Below are 20207 nucleotides of genomic sequence, written 5' to 3'. Positions count from 1 at the left end.
CAAAGGAAAGAATGGATCATTTCATAGAGAAGAATGGCACACACTTGCTCCTGCCCTCCAATTTTACTGGAGATCCTAGGGAAATTTCAAGAGAGTCTTGCCCCAGTCCACCTCTTGACTTTTGACTGATAGCTGGATGACATCAGACTTTCAAGTCCCACTGCAACTCTAGGTCACTTTGGCTCATGCAGACCTGTTTTAATTGGAACCTGCTCTTACAGATTTTATGATTGGGATATTAGCCTTAATCCACTTGGGTTCTGGGATCTGGTCTGTGTAAAGGTCACAAAAGTTCCCTACTTCAGGGTGTCAAGAGTGGCAAATAAATTATTGCTTTGAACTCCATGGCCTTGGTCAGCTTGGGGAATATTGGGGAATCTTTTCATGCAAAGATGTAGAAAGATATGCCCATTTGCAGGCAGCCACTGTTAATGAGGCAGAATCCATGCCTAGTGTGGAATTTATTTGTTCCATAGCTTTGAATTTAGATGCTTTGGATAAAAGAGATAGAAGTGTGCCTAAACAGCCTTAACACACCAGCTGCCTGGAGGAGAAAGAATTACCATGCAAGTGTTAAGTCCCCAACCAGCCCAACTTTTCCACAGCTTCTCGATTCTTTTTTACCTTGAGGAATCCCTCCTCACAATAAATTATTTTGGTGTGTTTCACTATAAATACAGCCTTCATGGGCTTTTCCCTTTGTTAGGATCAGATCCATCAGGTCTCTTCCACCCATCATACCCCTGGCTTTGAAAACTATTTCTCTGTGTTGTTTGCTTTCTTTTTTAAAAATATTTTCAACTACAGATGAATACAATATATTTATTTATTTTTATGTGGTGCTGAGGATTGAACCCAGTGCCTCACATGTGCTACCACTGAGCCACAACCCCAGTTCCTGCTTTATTTGTTAATACTACTTTTCCAGACTTTTAATTTCAGCTGCCCCACACCTCTGATTGTTACTTATTCCATCCCCATGCAGGTTGTAGGTTACATCAGGGTAAATTTATATTCTTTTTATTGGAATTTTCAGTTTGTATTTCCTCTACAGGTATTTTGCTGTTGCTGAGGAATGTGATATATCCTGTCAACTTAAATCAGGCAGGGGTATGGGTAAATTGCTTTTGAAAAATGAAAACATATGGAGATCAACACAGTAGACCCAGGTTAGACAGTTATTCCTTCAACCTCACCACTCACATATGTCTGTTTCCTGTCATTTTCCCCTCAAGGATTTGGGGTTCCTAAATGTTTTTAGGAGATGTGGATATCAATTTGATCTGGCTGCTTACTGCTGAGAGAGGACAAAGTTATGGGGGGTAAGCAATCAAAAGTCATTTTCTATCAGGTTGGACATGGACAGTTAACAGTACTTAGCATCAGGGAAGTCCAGAGGTCCATCATGGCAGCTGACAGGTGACTGATTGGCCAAAGTATGTATAGAGCAGAGATCATGTTACTAGATGAAACTTTTGAAATTCCTTTGGGAAATAATGACTCCTTCCCTCCAAAGGAGGCAAAATTTGTGAAATTCCTGAGGAGAATGTATATCCACTTGATGATGGTTAATATATTCTATATATGTCAATTAAGTCTAGTTTATTAATTGTGTTATTGAGTTCTATAGCTTCTTTACTCAACTTTTGTTTGGAAGATCTGTCCAGTGGTGACAGAGATGTGTTAAAGTCACCCATGATTATTGTGTCTATTTGCAGTGCTGTTTTTCTAGCTGTGAATTCTTTTAACTTTTGTTTATCGTGGAAGGTTTTTATTTCATTGTCAAACCTGAAGCTTAATTTTGCAGGATACATTCTTAGTTGAAACCCATTATCTTTCAGTGTTTGAAATATGTTGTTCCAGGATCTTCTAGCTTTCAGAATCTCTATTGAAAAATCAGCCATTAACCTAATTGGTTTACCCCTAAATGTAATCTGCCTCCTTTCTCTTATGGCTTTTAAAATTCTCTCCTTGTTCTCTATGTTGGATATTTTCATTGTAATGTGTCTTGGTGTGGGTCTCTTGTGGTTTTGTACATTTGGCGTCCTGTAGGCTTCTAGGATTTGGATTTCCGTTTCAATCTTCATGTCTGGAAAGTTTTCTAAAATTATTTCATTGAACAGATTGCTCATTCCTTTGGATTGGACCTCTATATCTTCCTCTATCCCAATGACTCTTAAGTTTGTTTTTTTTATGTTATCCCAAATCTCTTGGATGTTCTGCTCCTGGTTTCTTATCAGCCTTTCTGAGTTGACTAAACTCTTTTCGAGATAATATATTTGTCTTCATTGTCTGATGTTCTGACTTCTAATTGGTCTACTCTACTGGTGATAGTCTCATTTGAGTTTTTAATTTCATTTATAATTTCCTTCATTCCCAGGATTTCTGTTTGATTTTTTTGTATAACCTCTATCTCCCTGTAGAGTTGCTATTTTGCTTCTTGGATTTGTTTATGTAATTCATTGTCAAAGTGATCTTTCATTGTCTGCATTTGCTGTATAAGGTCTTCCTTGAGACTCCAGATCATCTGAAGCATGTATATCTTGAAACCATTATCTGACATTATCTCTGCTGTGGCTACCAACTCCTCTATTGTTGAGTTGTCCTACATTGTTTGTGCTCCTTTTTTTCCTTGTTTTTTCATGATGCTCATGTTTCTTTTCAGCTCCGTGTGACTGCTATGTTATTATTTTCTCCTATGAATTTGTTTTGCTTTTGTAAAGCTCCAAGATCTCTCCTTTGTGATGGGAGACAATGTCTAGAGATGTTGAGTTCAATTGTAATTTAAAGTAAATTCATTAGTTTCATAAAAGGCATACAAATTCTGGTGGTGTATAGAGAACTGAGGGTAGGTCGTAGGACTTTATGTTTAGGGGGAAAGATGTGAGGATATGGGGGTTAATATATCTTAGCTACTTTGAAGGAGAGCTCTAATGAAGGGAGATATTAACAGGAGAATAGACAGGAGTATTTGGGGGTAGCTAAGTACTTAGGAAGACTATGAAAAGCATAGAAACCTTCACCTATTTGCATTTAGTAAATTACACATAGTAGAAGTAGTAACACTTGGGAGGTTGGAGGGGCAGAGAAGGAAGAAGAAAAGTACAAATAAAAGAAGAAGAAAGAAATAGAGAAAAGAAAATGGAAGAAAAAAAATGCACTCTTAGAGTTCTGTTTTCTTCTCTTCCAGTAGGTGTCGTTGTGCTTTCGAGGCTGAGTCTCTGTCCTCAGGATGTAGGAAGCAATCCGTGTGGGGCAGCTTTCCCTCCCCTGCTGGGTGTCTCTCAAATCCCAGTTTCTTTGGGTTGCTCCTGGTTTCTATCCCCCTCACTTCTCCTGCACACCAGGCCCCAATTACTGGGGCTCTTCTCCACAGCTCTAGTTTCACTCTGGGCGTGAGGCGCCCTGGCCACTCTGCACTCTTGATCAACTGAGCACTCTCTTTGTTTGGTAGTTACACAGTCATCACAGCTGTGGAGAGAAGGAGTTAGAAACCAGCAACCTATTCTGACTAATTCCCTCTGATAGCCATGCCCACCAAGAGCTGTCAACAAAGGTTTTGGTTATCACAGCTGGGGGGAGGGGGAATTGGAGATCAGGTGCCTTTTCAATTTCCCTCAGCTCTGATTTTCATGCCCACTGAGAGCTGGTAAGAATGTTTTTGAGTTATCCCAGCTGGGTGGAGGGGAGTGCTGGGGGTCACACAGGTGATATGTCGCCAATCTCACTGCCCTGTGATCTGCCCAAAGCTGATGAGGTAGATGCTCCAAGATGGCGATGGCCCGTTTCCACACCGGGGTGTCTGGTGAGCAGGAGAGAACAGGGCTGTTTCTCCATTAAGTCCCAACTTCAGTCCTCGGTCCAGTACCCTGTGGAGACGTGGGTGGCAGATCTTCACAGGATCTGAAACTCTGCTTCTCTAAGCTGCCAGAACTCCGCAGTGCTCAATTTCGCCCGTTTGAGGTGAGCTTCTGTTCAGCTGGTAGGGTTCTGCACACGGAACCACTCAGATTTTCTCTCATCTGGACTGATTTTCTCTCATCTGGACTGCGTATGTGACCATCCATTGTTTAAAATCCTGTCACAGGCTCCATGAAGATTAATGGGTAGGGGCTTCCATGAGGGGGAATGTCTGTCTACTAACTCAGGGTCACACCAGTCATGAGTATCCTCTTCCAAGGTAATTTAATAGAAAAATAGAAATCATTTAAATTTAGTATTTTTATAGAGAGATATTTATTGTCTTGCCATTTTGATTTATTTTTAATGCCTGCTTCAATACTAATTCTCATTTGCTTATTTACTCTTCTAATGACAGTTTTTCTCCCTTAAGTGCTCTTGGTTATTCTTATTTTCTTTTGTATATAGGTTTCCTTAAGTATCTTCTGCATGACTATCTTAGTAGTCTTTAATTCTGTTAGTTTATGCTTATCTTGGAAGATTTTTACATCTCCTTTGACTTGGAGAATAGCTTTACCGAATACAGCAATTCTGGCTGGTAGTTTTCTTTTAAGGCTTGGAACACATTACTCAAAGCCCTCCTAGGGATTCTTCTGAGAAATCTGCTGTTGTTCTGGTTGATATTCCTTTAAATGTGACCTTTCATTTCTTTCTTGCAATTTCAAAAGTTTTTAAATTTTTTTCCTAGATTTTTGGCATTTTATTTATAATGTGTTTGGAGAGCCTCTTTTTCTGGTCTTGTATATCTCAATCACAAGGTTTTGAATTTTTTCTGCTATCACTTCACTGAACAGATTATTAATGACATTAGCCTGCATATTTACTCCTTCTTCAATTCAATGATTCTTTTTTTTATTAGTTCAAACATTACATAGCTCTTGACATATCATATTTCATAAATTTGATTCAAATGGGTTATTAACTCCCATTTTTATGCTGTATACAGATTGCAGAATCACATCAGTTACACATCCACGTTTCTACATATTGCCATACTAGTGTCTGTTGTATTCTGATGCCTTTCCTATCCTCTACTATCTCCCCTCCCCTCCCCTCCCCTCCCCTCCCTTCCCATCTTCTCTCTCTACCCCATCTACTGTAATTCATTTCTCTCCCTCATTTTTTTCCCTTTCCCCTCACTTCCTCTTATATGTAATTTTGTATAGTGATGAGGGTCTCCTTCCATTTCCATGCAATTTCCCTTCTCTCCCCCTTTCCTTTCCACCTCTCGTCCCATTTAATGTTAATCTTCTTCTTATGCTCTTCCTCCCTGTTCTGTTCTTAGTTACTCTCCTTATATCAAAGAAGACATTTGACATTTGTTTTTTAGGGATTGGCTAGCTTCACCTAGCATAATCTGCTCTAGTGCCACCATTTCCCTGCAAATGCTATGATTTTATCATTTCTAGTGCTGAGTAATACTCCATTGTGTATAAATGCCACATTTTTTATCCATTCATCTATTGAAGGGCATCTAGGTTGGTTCCACAGTCTAGCTATTGTGAATTGTGCTGCTATGAACATCAATGTAGCAGTATCCCTATAGTACACTCTTTTAAGGTCTTTAGGAAATAGTCCGAGAAGGGCAATAACTGGGTCAAATGGTGGTTCCATTCCCAGCTTTCCCAGGAATCTCCATACTGCTTTCCAAATTGGCTGAACCAATTTGCAGTCCCACCAGCAATGTACAAGTGTACCCTTTTCCCCACATCCTCACCAGCACTTGTTGTTGTTTGACTTCATAATGGCTGCCAATCTTACTGGAATGAGATGGTATCTTAGTGTGGTTTTGATTTGCATTTCTCTGACTGCTAGAGATGGTGAGTATTTTTTCATGTACTTGTTGATTGTTTTTATGTCCTCCTCTGAGAAGTGTCTGTTCAGGTCCTTGGCCCATTTATTAATTGGGTTATTTATTTTCTTATTGTTTAATTTTTTAAGTTCTTTGTATACTCTGGATATTAGGGCTCTATCTGAAGTGTGAGGAGTAAAAATTTGTTCCCAGAATGTAGGCTCCCTATTTACCTCTCTTATTGTTTCTCTTGCTGATAAAAAAGCTTTTTAGTTTTAGTAAGTCCCATTTGTTTATTCTTGTTATTAACTCTTGGGCTATGGGTGTCCTATTAAGGAATTTGTAGCCCGACCCACAGTATGTAGATTGGAGCCAACTTTTTCTTCTATCAGACACAGAGTCTCTGTTTTGATATCAAGCTCCTTGATCCATTTTGAGTTATCTTTTGTGCATGGCGAGAGAAAGGGATTCAGATTCATTTTGTTGCATATGGATTTCCAGTTTTCCCAGCACCATTTGTTGAAGATGCTATCCTTCCTCCATTGAATGCTTTAGGCCCTTTATCAAATATAAGATAGTTGTAATTTTGTGGATTGGTCTCTGTGTCTTCTATTCTGTACCATTGGTCCACCCACCTGTTTTGGTACCAGTACTATGCTGTTTTTGTTACTATTGCTCTGTAGTATAGTTTGAAGTCTGGAATCGCTATACCGCCTGATTAACTCTTCCTGCTTAGAATTCTTTTGCTATTCTGGGTCTTTTATTTTTCCATATGAATTTCTTGATTGCTTTATCTATTTCCACAAGAAATGCTGTTGGGATTTTGATTGGCATTGCATTAAACCTATAGAGAACTTTGGGTAATATCACCATTTTGATGATGTTAGTTCTGCCTATCCATGAACAGGGTATATTTTTCCATCTTCTAAGATCTTCTTCTATTTCTCTCTTCAGGGTTCTGTAGTTTTCATTGTATAAGTCTTTCACCTCTTTTGTTAGGTTGATTCCCAAGTATTTTATTTTTCTTGAGGATATTGTGAAAGGGGTGGTTGTCCTCATTTCGATTTCAGAAGATTTGTCACTGATATACAGGAATGCCTTTGATTTATGTGTGTTGATTTTATATCCTGCCACTTTGCTGAATTCATTTATTAGCTCTAGTAGTTTCTTTGTAGACCCTTTTGGGTCTGCTAGGTATAGAATCATGTCATCCACAAATAGTGACAATTTAAGTTCTTCTTTTCCTTTTGTTATGCCTTTAATTTCTTTCATCTGTCTAATTGCTATGGCCAGTATTTCGAGAACTATGCTGAATAGAAGTGGTGAGAGAGGGCAACCCTGTCTTGTTCCAGATTTTAGATGGAATGCCTTCAGTTTTTCTCCATTTAGAATGATACTAACCTGAGGCTTAGCATAGATAGCTTTTACAATGTTGAGGTAAGTTCCTGTTATCCCTAGTTTTTCTAGTGCTTTGAACATAAAGGGATGGTGTATTTTGTCGAACGCTTTTTCTGCATCTATCAAGATAATCATATGGTTCTTATCTTTAAGTCTATTGATGTGGTGAATAACATTTATTGATTTTCATATATTGAACCAGCCTTGCATCCCAGGGATGAATCCTACTTGATCATGGTGCACAATTTTTTTGATATGTTTTTGTATCTGATTCACCAGAATTTTATTGAGGATTTTTGCATCTAGGTTCATTAGAGATATTGGTCTGTAGTTTCCTTTCTTTGAAGTGTCTTTGTATGGTTTCGGGATCAGGGTTATGTTGGCCTCATAGAATGAATTTAGAAGAGCTCCTTCTTTTTCTATTTCCTGAAATAACTTGAAAAGTACTGGTATTAATTCTTCTTGAAAGGTTTTGTAAAACTCCGCTGTATACCCATCCAGTCCAGGGCTTTTCTTGGTTGGTAGTCTTTTGATGGCTTCTTCTATTTCCTTCTTTGTTATTGGTCTGTTTAAATTGTGTGTATCTTCCTGACTTAATCTGGGCAAATCATATGACTTAAGAAATTTATCGATATCTTCACTATCTTCTATTTTATTGGAATATAGGGTTTCAAAATAATTTCTAATTATCTTCTGTATTTCTGTGGTGTCTGTTGTGATATTGCCTTTTTCATTCCGTAAGTTAGTAATTTGAGTTCTCTCTCTCCTTCTCTTTGTTAGCATGGCTAAGGGTCTGTCGATCTTATTTATTTTTTCAAAGAACCAACTTTTAGTTTTGTCAATTTTTCCAATAGTTTCTTTTGGTTCAATTTCATTGATTTCTGCCCTGATTTTAATTATTTCTTGCCTTCTGCTACATTTGATGTTGTTTCACTCTTCCTTTTCTAGGGTTTTCAGAGTGTGAGCTCATTTATTTGTTGGTTTTTTCTTTTTCTTTTTTTTTGAGGTATGAACTCCAGGCAATGAATTTCCCTCTTAAAACTGCTTTCATTGTGTCCCATAGATTCCGATATGTTGTGTTTGTATTTTCATTTATCTCTAAGAATTTCTTTATTTCATCCTTTATGTCTTCTGTAACCCATTGATCATTCAGTAACATATTGTTCATTTTCCATGTGATGTAGGATTTTTCCTTCCTTCTTTTATCCTTGATTTCCAGTTTCATTCCATTATGATCAGATAAGATGCATGGTATTATCTCCACACCTTTATATTTACTAATGGTTGCCCTATGGAATAATATATGTCTATCTTTGAGAAGGATCCATGTGCTGCTGAGAAAAATGTATATCCACTTGATGATGGTTGATATATTCTATATATGTCGGTTAAGTCTAGGTTACTGATTGTGTTATTGAGTTCTATCGTTTCTTTATTCAACTTTTGTTTGGAAGATCTGTCCAATGGTGAGAGAGGTGTGTTGAAGTCATCTATGATTATTGTGTTGTGGTCTATCTGATTCTTGAACTTGAGGAGAGTTTGTTTTATGAACGTTGCAGCACCATTATTTGGTGCATACATATTGATAATTGTTATGTCTTGTTGGTGAATGGTTCCTTTTAACAGTATATAGTGTCCTTCTTTATCCCTTTTGATTAACTTAGGTTTGAAGTTGATTTTATTCGATATGAGTATGGCCACTCCTGCTTGTTTCCAAGGACCATGTGAGTGGTATGATTTTTCCCAACCTTTCACTTTCAGCCTGTGTATGCCTTTTCCTACCATATGAGCATCGTGAAGGCAGCATATTGTTGGGTCTGGTTTTTCAATCCAAGTTACTAGCCTATGCCGCTTGATTGGTGAGTTTAAGCCATTAACATTTAGGGTTACTATTGATATATGTTTTGTACTTCCAGTCATGTTTGTCTGTTTGTTTATTTTAATTTGGCTTGTTTTTCCTCTTTGATTATTTTCCCCCTTTTACTGAGTTACCTCCCAGTGTTGGTTTTGGGTGCTGTTTTCATTTTCTTTTCTTGTAGTGTTTTGCTCAAAATGCTTTGCAGTGCTGGTTTTCTGGCTGCAAATTCTTTTTACTTTTGTTTATCATGAAATATTTTAATGTCCTTGTCAAACCTGAAGCTTAATGTTGCTGGATACAATATTCTTGGTTGAAATCCATTATTTTTCAGCGTTTGAAATACATTGTTCTAGGATCTTCTCGCTTTCAATGTCTGTGATGAAAAATCAGTTGTTAACCTAACTGCTTTACTCCTAAATATAATCTGCCTCCTTTCTCTTGTAGCTTTTAATATTCTCTCCTTGTTCTGTATGTTGGATATCTTCATAATAATTGTTCTTAGAGTTTGTCTGTTATGGTTTTGTATGTTTGGGGTCCTGTAGGCTTCCAGGATTTGGTAATCCATTCCATCTTTCATGTCTGGAAAGTTTTCTAAAATTATTTCATTCAACAGATTGCTCATTGCTTTGGTTTGAACCTCTATACCTTCCTCTATCCCAATGACTCTCAAGTTTGGTTTTTTTATGACATCACATATCTCTTGGATGTTTTGCTTTTGGTTTCTTACCAGCCTTTCTGCATTGACTATACTCTTTTCGAGTTGATATACTTTGTCTTCATTATCTGATGTTCTGACTTCTATTTGATCTAGTCTACTTGTAATATTCTCATTTGAATTTTTTATTTGGTTTATGGTTTCCTGCATTTCTAGGATTACTATTTGATTTTTTTAAATCTCTATCTCCTGGTAGAGTTGTTTTTTGCTTCTTGAATCTGCTTATGTAATTCATTTTCAAAGTATTCTTTCATTGTTTGGACTTGCTGTCTAATGACTTTTTTAAGCTTCCATTCCATCTGAGTCAGGTATGCCTTGAGTTCTTTCTCTGTCCATTTTTCTGATGCCTCTAGGTTCTCCTGTAAATTTAAGTTGTCCTGCATTGTTTGTAATCCTTTTTTCCCTTGTTTTTTCATGGTGTTCACGTTACTTTCCAACTCTGATTAACTGCTGTGTTTCTGTTTTCTCCTATAAATTTGTTTTGGTTTTGTATATCTATGTGGTCTCTCCTTTGTGGTGGGAGACTATGTCTTGAGATGTTGGGCTTTATTGTAATTTAAAGCTTACTCATTTGTTTCATAAAAGGCTTACGGATTATGTAGGCATATAGTGATCTGTTGTTTCGTCCTAGGACTTTATGTTTAGGTTGGGTGCTATGATGGTATGAAGGTTAGTATATCTTGGCTACTTTGGAAGATTGCTCTACTGAAGGGGGATATTAACAGGCAAATGGATCAGAGTATTCAGTAATAGCTAGGGACTTAGGAGTCCTATAGATAGCCTCAGAACATTCACCTATTTGCATTTAGAAAATTACACATAATGAAAGTCGTAATGCTTGGGTTGGAAGTTAGGGGGAAGGGGAAGGAGAAAGTCCTTAAAGAGAAAGAGGGAGAGAAAAATAGGTAGAATAAAGGAGAATGGAAAGAACAATAAAAGTTGAAAAGGGAAAAGAAAAAAAATGATAAATGAAGTCTTAGAGTTCTATTTTCTTCTCTTCCAGTAGGTGGAGCTGTGCCCTCCGAGCTGAGCTTCTCCCCTCTATATGCAGGAAGCAATCCCTGTAAGGTGGCTCCTCTTCCCCTACTGGGCCTCTCTCCAATCCTGTTAGCCCAAGGCCATTTCTCTTCTCTGGCCCCTCCCCACCTTTCTCCTGCCAGCCAGCCAGGCCCCTCTCACCGGAGGCGTTCTCCACAGATCTAGTTACACTTGCAGCCTCCTGAGTGCCCTGTTCTTCCAAACGACTGAGCACTGTCTGTTTGCCATTCACCCAGATCCCAAGGTTGTGGAGCGTGTGATCTGGGAACTGTCAGCTTATTTTGCCTGTACTCCTTTGGTGGTCACGCCCCCAGGAGCTGGCGGCTAAGGCCTTGGCTGTCGCTGCTGGTGGTAGGGGGAGTTGGAGGTCGGAAGTCCCCTCTGCTTCCCTTGGCCCCTACAGTCATGCCCACGGAGCTCTGGGGAGAGATTTTTGAGGTTTCCCAGCTGTATGTATCTGGTGGGGATAGGAGTCACATACCTGTTGAAGCCGATTTCGCTGGGAAGGGATCCCGTCTGCCGAACTCTGGTGAAGTCAGCTCTCTGCTATGGCGGGCCCTAGACTCCTTGCCAGAGTTTCCGATGGGAGGGGTGAGTCTGGCCTGTCTCTGGTCTGTCCCGGTCTCGGTTTCAGTTCTCGGTCATCTGTTTCATGAAGGCTTGGTTAGCAACCACTTCAAATGGTCTCTACGCCGCACACGGTCTCCAGCAGTGCTGAAATGCCTCCTTCTGCGGCCAGTCACCAGACAGTGGCGACCCGCACCTCCTCGCGCAGGGTGGCCAAGATTCACCCGTACCAGGGCAAGCTCCAATAATCCCAATCTCCCCACCTAGGTCTCATTTCAGCGGAATTTGCTGGGAGTTTCTCAGCAGGCAGAATCCAAACGTTCTGATGTGTCTCTCTGTCCATGTGGCTGAAGAGTTAATGAAAGCGCTGCCTCCCCGCCCGTCGCCATGTTGAGTCTCTCCCAATGATTCTTAAGTTTGGTCTCTTCATATTGTCCCAGAGTTCTTGTATATTCTAATCATAATACATTATTATTTATTCTTTAATATTATCTGAATGCTTAAGTCCTTCCATCTCTATATATATTGAAATGTTATATATCCTTCATTGTTCATTTCTTACATCTTCTTGGTTCATTTCTTACATCTTCTTTTAATTCATTGATCATTTTAATAATCAACTAAAAAGTTGATCATCCAGATTTTTATCCACTACATTATCTGTGGATTCAATTATTAGATGATTATAAACTTCTGGAGGAAACTTCCTTGTTTCCTCATGTTTTCAGAGGTTATATGTTGTTTGCACATCTGTTTTGAAGGATTATTCTTCCACTAGTATGTAAGGGTATCTTAGTAGTTATCACTTAACAATATGTCCTGATTGAAGAATATATTTTAGCATCAAAACATCCAATCAGTGTAATCAAAGTGTAAGTTCAACAACCGGCACTGCTTTGTGAGGAAAGTAATCACTAACTGAAAGCAAACCATATATCTACATATATTGAAATATTACTAGTTTTTTGTACAATTCTATTAACCAATGAGAATAGTGTGTCAAAAAATATAAATTAGGCTGAAAAGTTAAGAATTAATGACAGTGCACTTAATAATAAATTATATTGGAAGAAGAAGGGAAAAGAAAACAGAAAGAAAGATAAAAGAGAAGGGAATGGAGGTAAGAAAGAAGAAAAGAGGTATCAAGAAAAATCCAATAACTGAAAAAATACATAAAATCAGAACAATGAAAAAACAAAGAAGGATGACACAATAAAAAACATCACAGTAAATATTTAATGCAACAATAATCAATTTTGTTTTCTCTTTGCTGCAGTATTTAAATTGTAAACACTTCTTTCTGGGGCTTCAATTTAGAGTCTCCCAGCTATGAGGAAGTTTGTGGGACACAATATTCATACTTTTCATTCTCATCTCTGACCCAAAAGAAGCAAACTTGGTAGGGAATTCTGTATGTTGAGTTTTGCTCTTTCTTCCCTGCCTGCAACTGTTGAAGAAGCACTATCCATTTCAGAGCAAATTTCACCCTTAATATCACTATGATTTTATATCTGGAGATAAGGGTGTACCTTTTAGTAGGAGACGGTGGCCAGTCCTCTCACCCAGGTAGCCTAAAAGCTGATTCATATTACACCACACCTCTCATTCTAAAAGCCTCAGTTCATGTGCTGGAGGGAGGTCAGTGAGAAATGTTCAAGTTTTATCAGCAGATCTCCCAGACATTTCTGGAAATGGAGGACATGGCCAGTCCAACAGTCAGATGCTGCAGGTAGCAGCTTTTCACCCAACCCAGACCTGAATCATTTCTAATTCCTGTCAGCCTTGCTCCTTATCACAGGCTTCATATTATTCAGACCAATTTCAAATGAAAGCTCCTTCTACTTTTCTATGTCCTAAAAATCTGCAGATCAGCAGCTGAACTTCCATTGGTGCCCAGAGCTTCCCTCAATCTTGTGCAAGTCTCACTCTTGAGCTCCAAATGACTGATGAGTTTGTGTCCACCAATCCAATGAGAAGCAGAGCATAATGGTTGTTGGATCTTGAGTACACAAAAAGAAAGAAAACAAAGAACAAGAAAAAATAGACAAAGGAAGCAAAAAGAAAACTTCCTTTGCAGAAAGTTTAAAACAATTTTCCTTTTTAAGTTGGTTACACTTTCCCTACTTTCACTAAATCCATTGGGAAGTGCTAGGATCTCTTCCAAGCTAGGTCACTTTGCAGTATCTCAACTCCTTTTTCTGTTCAGATTGTGGGTCTGAGACACAAGAGAGCCTGCTTTCCTTAAGATAGTTGGAAAACCTTCTTTCAGCTTGTTGGAGGGGCATTTTTCCTCCCCAGTGAACTACTAAAACCAATATTTTGGGATTTCACCTGATTGCTGGCTCTCTTGAGTTGCATTCTAGTGCTTTTCCACATCTTCCTACCTCAACAGGCAGCTGCAAAACTGCTGTTTTGATTCAGTGTGAGGGAACATCTACTATATTTACGGTGGATTCTTCTAGTTCACCATTTTCAATTTTCTTCTCAAAACTCCACTTCCAGCAATGGACAGATCACCCAGACACCAAATCAATAAAGAAGACCTGGACTTGAAATGCATTTTAAACCAAATGGACCTAATAGATATATATACAGAACATTCCAACCAAAAACACTGCTATCAAGTGAACATGAAACGTCTTCTGAATAGAACATACCATACGTTAGGTCATAAATCAAATTTTAATTAAAAAGTTTGGTTTGAGATGGATTTTACTATGTTGCCCACGCTTGTTTCAAACTCCTGGGATCAAATGATACTCCCACCTCAGCCTCCCAAGTGCTAGAACTACAATTGTGTGCCACCATGTTGAATAAGTCTTAGTAATTTTAAGAGGATTAAAATTAAAACATAAATATTTCCTAACCACAATGATATGAAACTAGATATCAATAATGAAAGAAAAACTAAAAAATCCACAAATGTGGAACTTAAACACTACTCTCCTGAATAATGATTCAAAAGAAATTTCAAAGGAAAATTTTTTAAAATCTTCAAACAAAAATGAAAATACAATATACCAAAACTAATGAAATATAGAAAAAGTAGTACTAAGAGAAAAGCTTTAGTAAAATAAAAGCTTACATAAAAAAGAAAAAAAGATCTCAGATAAATCATCATTTTAACTCAAATAATTAAAAAAAAAACTAAGCCCAAAGTCATAAAAGGAAGAAAATAAAAGATCAGCACAGAAATAAATGATATAGAGATTCTTTTGTTAAAAAAAAAGACAAACAAAATTAATAAAACTTAACCAGGAAAAAGAAGACTCAAATATCATCAAAAAAGAAAGAGGAAACACTATAACTGTTACCACAAAAATACCTAGGATCCTAAAAGACTACTATGAATAATTATATACCTAAAAGTTGGGTAATCTGAAAGGAATGAATAATCTCTATACACCTACTATAATTGAATCATGTAGAAGTAGAATATTTGAAGAGACCGATTAATGAGTAAGAAAATCTTCCATCAAAGAAATGTTAGGACATAATAATTTCACAGACTAATTTTACTCAAATTTTAAAGAACAAATATAATCCTTTTTTTGCCTTTTTCAATGCTTTATTCACTCAAAATCATTCAATACAATTCACTCTATAGGTTCTTAATCAAGGAATGACAATCCTTAATGATGGGCATTACAATAGACAAAATACTGAAGAGGTGGGAGTACTTCCAAATTATGAGTCTTATCCTGATATGAAAACCAGAGAAGTTCATTACAAAAAGAGAATACTATTTTACAGTATTTTACTAAATTACAAGCCAATATCCCTGGTGAACACAAATGCAAAAATACTATCAAACAGCATAGAAGTGAAGCAAAATGAGTTATCAAACTACAAAAAGACATGGAAGAACTTTAAATGTATATTATGAAGTAAAAGAAAGACTATAAATATAATTGCAAACATGCTACCTTCTTGAAAATTTAATAAAAAGATTAGGGGTTGCCAGAGACTCAAGTGAATGGAGAGAGAGATGAAAAGATAGGTAGAAAACAGGGGATTTTAGGGCACTGAAACCATTCTGTGTGAAACTATAATGGTGGATATATTTCAATATGTTTATCAAAACCTAGAGAACTCTCCAACACAGAAAAGTATCCTATGTAAGCTATGGACTTAATTAACAATATATATTAAAATCACTTCATTGATCATAACAAATGTATCACGCTTACGCAAAATATTAGGAGAGAGAACTTTGTGCAAAGAAAATGGGTTAATGGGAACTCAGTACTTTCTGCTCAATTTTTCTACAAATATAAAATATAAAACTTCTCTAAAATTGTCTATTAATATTAAACAAAACAACACAAAGATAAAACTGTGGTCTGAAAATTAAAAAACAATACAGCACAATGCTGATAGAATATAGAAATGGGAAGGGACAGAGGGACTAAATTTTGGCCAAAGATGATAAAAGAAGGTTAAAAAAAAGAAAAGAAAGAAAGAAAATGAGAGTAAACAAGTGAAACATAACAACATTGAAAGAAACTAGATTTATTCTGCTTTATCCCAGAGGTTGAAGCAACTGCCATAGGAAAACATACTTAGAAATTTTAAAAAGGGTCTTTACCATATTTTTCAATGTAACCTTGTCCTCTGCTTCCCTCAAAAACCACGGAGAAAAAATTTATACCATATTTGATCCTTTAAAATTTGACTTTATGGTTGGAAGATGTGTTTGAATACCCTATAAATGGGCACAGAGACTTCTGCATTCTTCCATGATATAGTATTAGGGACCAGAATTACCCTTCCAACTTAAACCACAAAATCCTAGACAAAAAATATATTTAAAATGAAACATAGAATTCAGAAACTGGAAAACAATAAATACAGAAAAACAAAGGGCCCTAATAACTTACTAACTGGAATTTCCAGGCCACAGTATAAGAGTAAGTCAAACAGAGCCTACTGGTCTCCTTGAATGTAAGAGTCAAAGTTCAGTAGTTGTGGAGTTCAAGTTAGCTAAAATTCATGGGGCACACTATTAGAGGGAAAAGTCAATCAAATAGATTGAGAATAAGCTTCAAGAGCTCAGAGAACACTAAAGATGTGCAATGGATTACTTTTGATGCAGAAGGAGGTGTTTGTTATCCATTCTAAAGTTCTAGATACCTTCCTACACACACACACACACACACACACACACACCCAAAACGTTCAGAGTTCTCTTGGATCAAAATTCTCCATAAAAAGTGGGAATACTAAAGAATGTGTAGATTTCTTTATTTAAACACAGCAATACTCGGGTTTAAAGGTAATGCTGAAAAATGAAAAATTACCAGCAATTTCTTCCAACTAATTTTATTTCTACTTCTAAATTATATTCCATGAGGTATATTACATTATTGTTTCAAAATTCTCTTCAGTATTAATACATAAACAAAATAATTTCTCCTTTCTCTTGATAATAGTCATGAATTTCATACATGTTCTGGCTACTATCTTCATGAACTGACAAGTTCTCAGTGGCAAAGAATTAGTATATTTGAGATGATATATAATTCCTAATATTGAAATCTATAAACCATGTCTTAAATTTATCACTGTACCAACTTAAAGGCCTGCTGACTCTTCAGTGGCATGTTATAACCACAATCAAAACCTCCATTCCAAGAATCTGCATGGCTCTCCTCAAAACTCAATCAATTTTGGTAATAGCAGCCTCATCTAAGAATTTCAATATGTCCTTGACAGCCAGCTCAATTATATGGCAGTTAACTTCAGGGAATCTGTGTTGTTACCCTAATAATTATTACTTTAAATTATAGAAATAAATGTATTTGAAAAGGCTATTAACACAATGATGCTTAATAGCAACTTACGTGTTTCGGTTTCAGAAGTATCTAAAACTTCTTCTACTGAGTGGGTTTTTATGAATTCTGAAAGAATTAAAAGTGTACCAGTCATTATAAATTTTAAATAGAAATCATATGTGCTAATTGACTTTAGATGTTATAGTTTTAACAATTTATACAAGGGAAAGAAAAAGTAATAACTGCCAACACTATGGATCCTTCCAATCAGGCAATAAATGGTAGTATATAAAAAATATGTAAAAATTTATTACAAATTCATCATTTTCTCATTAAAACTTATTTTCCCTCTCATATTCATTTCTATGAGTTGATAGTAACATCATTATCTAAACTCCCTTCCTTTCATATTTAATTACCAAGTTTTTCCTTATATCAACTAAATATTTCTCAAATTTGTCCCTTTCCTTCCCTTTTAGTAGTGTTCTAATGTAGGTATTTATCACACATCTAAGATACAATAAAAACTTCCCTTACTCCCAATCCCAAATCTAGCTCCTCCAATATGGCTAAATCATTTCTCTAAAATTAAATCAACAATGTCACTTCTCTGCCAAAAAAAATCTTCAATAAATTCCTATTACATATGAAAAAAGTCCAAGCACTTTAGCACAGTACATGATCCTTCTATGTCTAGGCCTTCTTCCCTACCTTAACCCTGTCTGTCACTTTATACCAATTCAGTTGTAATTCTTTATTCATGCTGTTTATTCAAACTATTGTTATTTCTTAAAACACCAAATATCTTCCTTTAAATTTTAATAAACTCTTCCTAATGCCTCAGGTTAAACAAATCCTTCCTTTTTTGTGGACTCACTGCAAATTACACATACTTTTTAATGCATTATTCTATATTAAAATGATGCATACCAGGTTTGTGTTCCTGTAAGATGTGATTTTTCATGCGGACAACAAAAAATATATATACTATTCATTTAGTATTTTCCCAGAATCTAGAATATAAACTTGGACTGTATTCCAAACCCAGTATTGAATAGTTTTTAAATTTACTGTTGTAAGATTTTATAGCTCTCAATTTTTAATTGAAAATCTCAAAATGTTAGTATATCTAGGAAACCCTGTAAAGGCTGAAAATGTATAAAATATTTTTAGGAAACCCTATAAAAGCTAAACATGTAAAAAATATTATCACCTTCAATTTTCTGCTGTATGTTTTCACAACTTTCCACTGATATTAGTTGATTTTCTTTATTATCTCTGTTGAAGTTTCAACAAATAAAACATTTTAATATGTCAAAGAATAAGAGTTTAAATATATCCCATAAGAATTAGAATATACAGTCTAAACATAAGAAATTTGTAAAATAAAAGTGACATGTTCTTTAACCTTTGTTCAGTTATTAAGGTAAATTAGTAATAAGCATTTTAAAAGTATGAAACTGAAATTCTATAATTCTATAAGTTGTATATATTCCATTAATATAATTATTTCAACAATATAAATAACAAAAATAAATTGGGTAAAACATTAGGGTTTTTTTTGTAAAGGTGAATTAAGAGTACAAGTTTTGAAGTGAGACTATCTGCCCCAAACCTGTTTTACCTACTTAGTTATTATGTGACCTGGAGTAAAAACTTATTTTTTATCTAGTAAACTGTGGTATAATACCTTTATTATAAAATGGTTATGATGATCACATGAAATTATACATGTGGTTAGTAAAATATAGTATACACCTGTAATACCAGCGGCTCAGGAGGCTGAGGAAGGCAAATGGTGAATTCAAAGCCAGCCTCAGCAACTCAGCAAGGCCCTAAAGAACTCAGTGAGACCCTGTTTCTAAATATTTTTAAAAGAGCTGAGTATGTGTCTCAGTGGTCAAGTGCCTCCGAGTTCAATATCCAGTAACACCCCCAAAATTAACATATACCAGATCATTAAATGTCAAGTACGTATATTAACATATAGACTGACACTAATGTCATGCCTAATAATAAATAACTCAAGTGAATATACCTGAGCCTCTAAACCAAGAGTCTAGTTTTGCAATTCTCATGGCAGCTAACCCAAAGTAATATTCTTTTCATTCCTTGTTAATTAATACAAAGAAACCAATAAAGTAATTGCATGATAAATAATGCCTTCTAATTATGCATTCTTATTTTAACAATTCAAAGTACAAAGGGTTTTAAGTATGCTTTCAACTGTTGTTTGAAAATTAACTTTTAAGTTGGCTGTATAATTTTTAATATTAACACAATGGTCTCTAGTTCTACCCATTTTTCTGTAAATTACATAATTTCATTTTTCCTTATGGCTAAATAAAACTCTATTCTGTATATATAGCACATTTTCTTTATCCATTCATCTACTGATGGACTCTTAGGCTGGTTCCATAGTTTGGCTATTGTGAATTGTGCTGTTTTAAACACCAGTAAATATGTATCACAGTAATATGATGACTTTAAGTATAAGTACCAAGCAGTGGTATAGCTGAGTCATATGGTCATTCCATTCCTAATCTTTTGAGAAACTTCCATACTAATTTCCATAGAGGCTGTACTAATTTACAATCCCACCAACAGTGTAATAGTGTTCTTTTTCTCCATATCCTCTGCAGAAATTTTTACTATTTGTACATTTTTGTGTGTGCAGAGGAAAAATACAGTAAAAGAACTTTTATGCTTTTTGAGTTAATTTTGTTTTTATTGGATATAACATTAGTATCCATCTTGACATATTATAAAAGCATGGAATATAATTTGCTGTAATTAGTCCCTGGTATTTCTCTCTCTCCCTTCCTCCCCCTATTCCTTTCCCCCTACTCCACTGATATTTGTATTACTTTAAGCTTTTTTTAAAAGTTAATGTCTTTTGGATACACCTGAGGGAAAGATTCACTGTGTTTTATTCATGTATGTACATAGAAACGTTAGGTCAGCTTCATTCTACTGTTCTTCTCTTATGTCATTCCTTCTCCCTCCTCCCTTAGTCCCCTTCATCTAGGCCACTGATCTTTCTTCTATTTTGATGGAATCTTCCCTTTTCCCTCCCTCCCTCTATTCCTTCCTTTATTTTTTCTA

General features: G+C 36.0%; 1 protein-coding gene across 1 annotated transcript in view; it reads right to left on the bottom strand.

Annotated features, from left to right (window-relative positions):
* The window catches only part of Ccdc7 (coiled-coil domain containing 7), a 106159-nt gene that overhangs the window by 35620 nt on the left and 50332 nt on the right, over nucleotides 1-20207 (bottom strand). The window contains exons 8-9 of the mRNA XM_026405166.2: nucleotides 18316-18380; nucleotides 17172-17228 (exon numbers count right to left, since the gene is read on the bottom strand). Of these exons, the coding sequence (XP_026260951.2) occupies nucleotides 17172-17228; nucleotides 18316-18380 (122 nt within the window). The remainder of the gene's footprint in view (nucleotides 1-17171; nucleotides 17229-18315; nucleotides 18381-20207) is intronic.

Source organism: Urocitellus parryii, chromosome 9, assembly GCF_045843805.1.
Source record: "Urocitellus parryii isolate mUroPar1 chromosome 9, mUroPar1.hap1, whole genome shotgun sequence".
Taxonomy (NCBI): Eukaryota; Metazoa; Chordata; class Mammalia; order Rodentia; family Sciuridae; genus Urocitellus; species Urocitellus parryii.
This window is presented reverse-complemented; position numbering and strand designations above follow the sequence as displayed.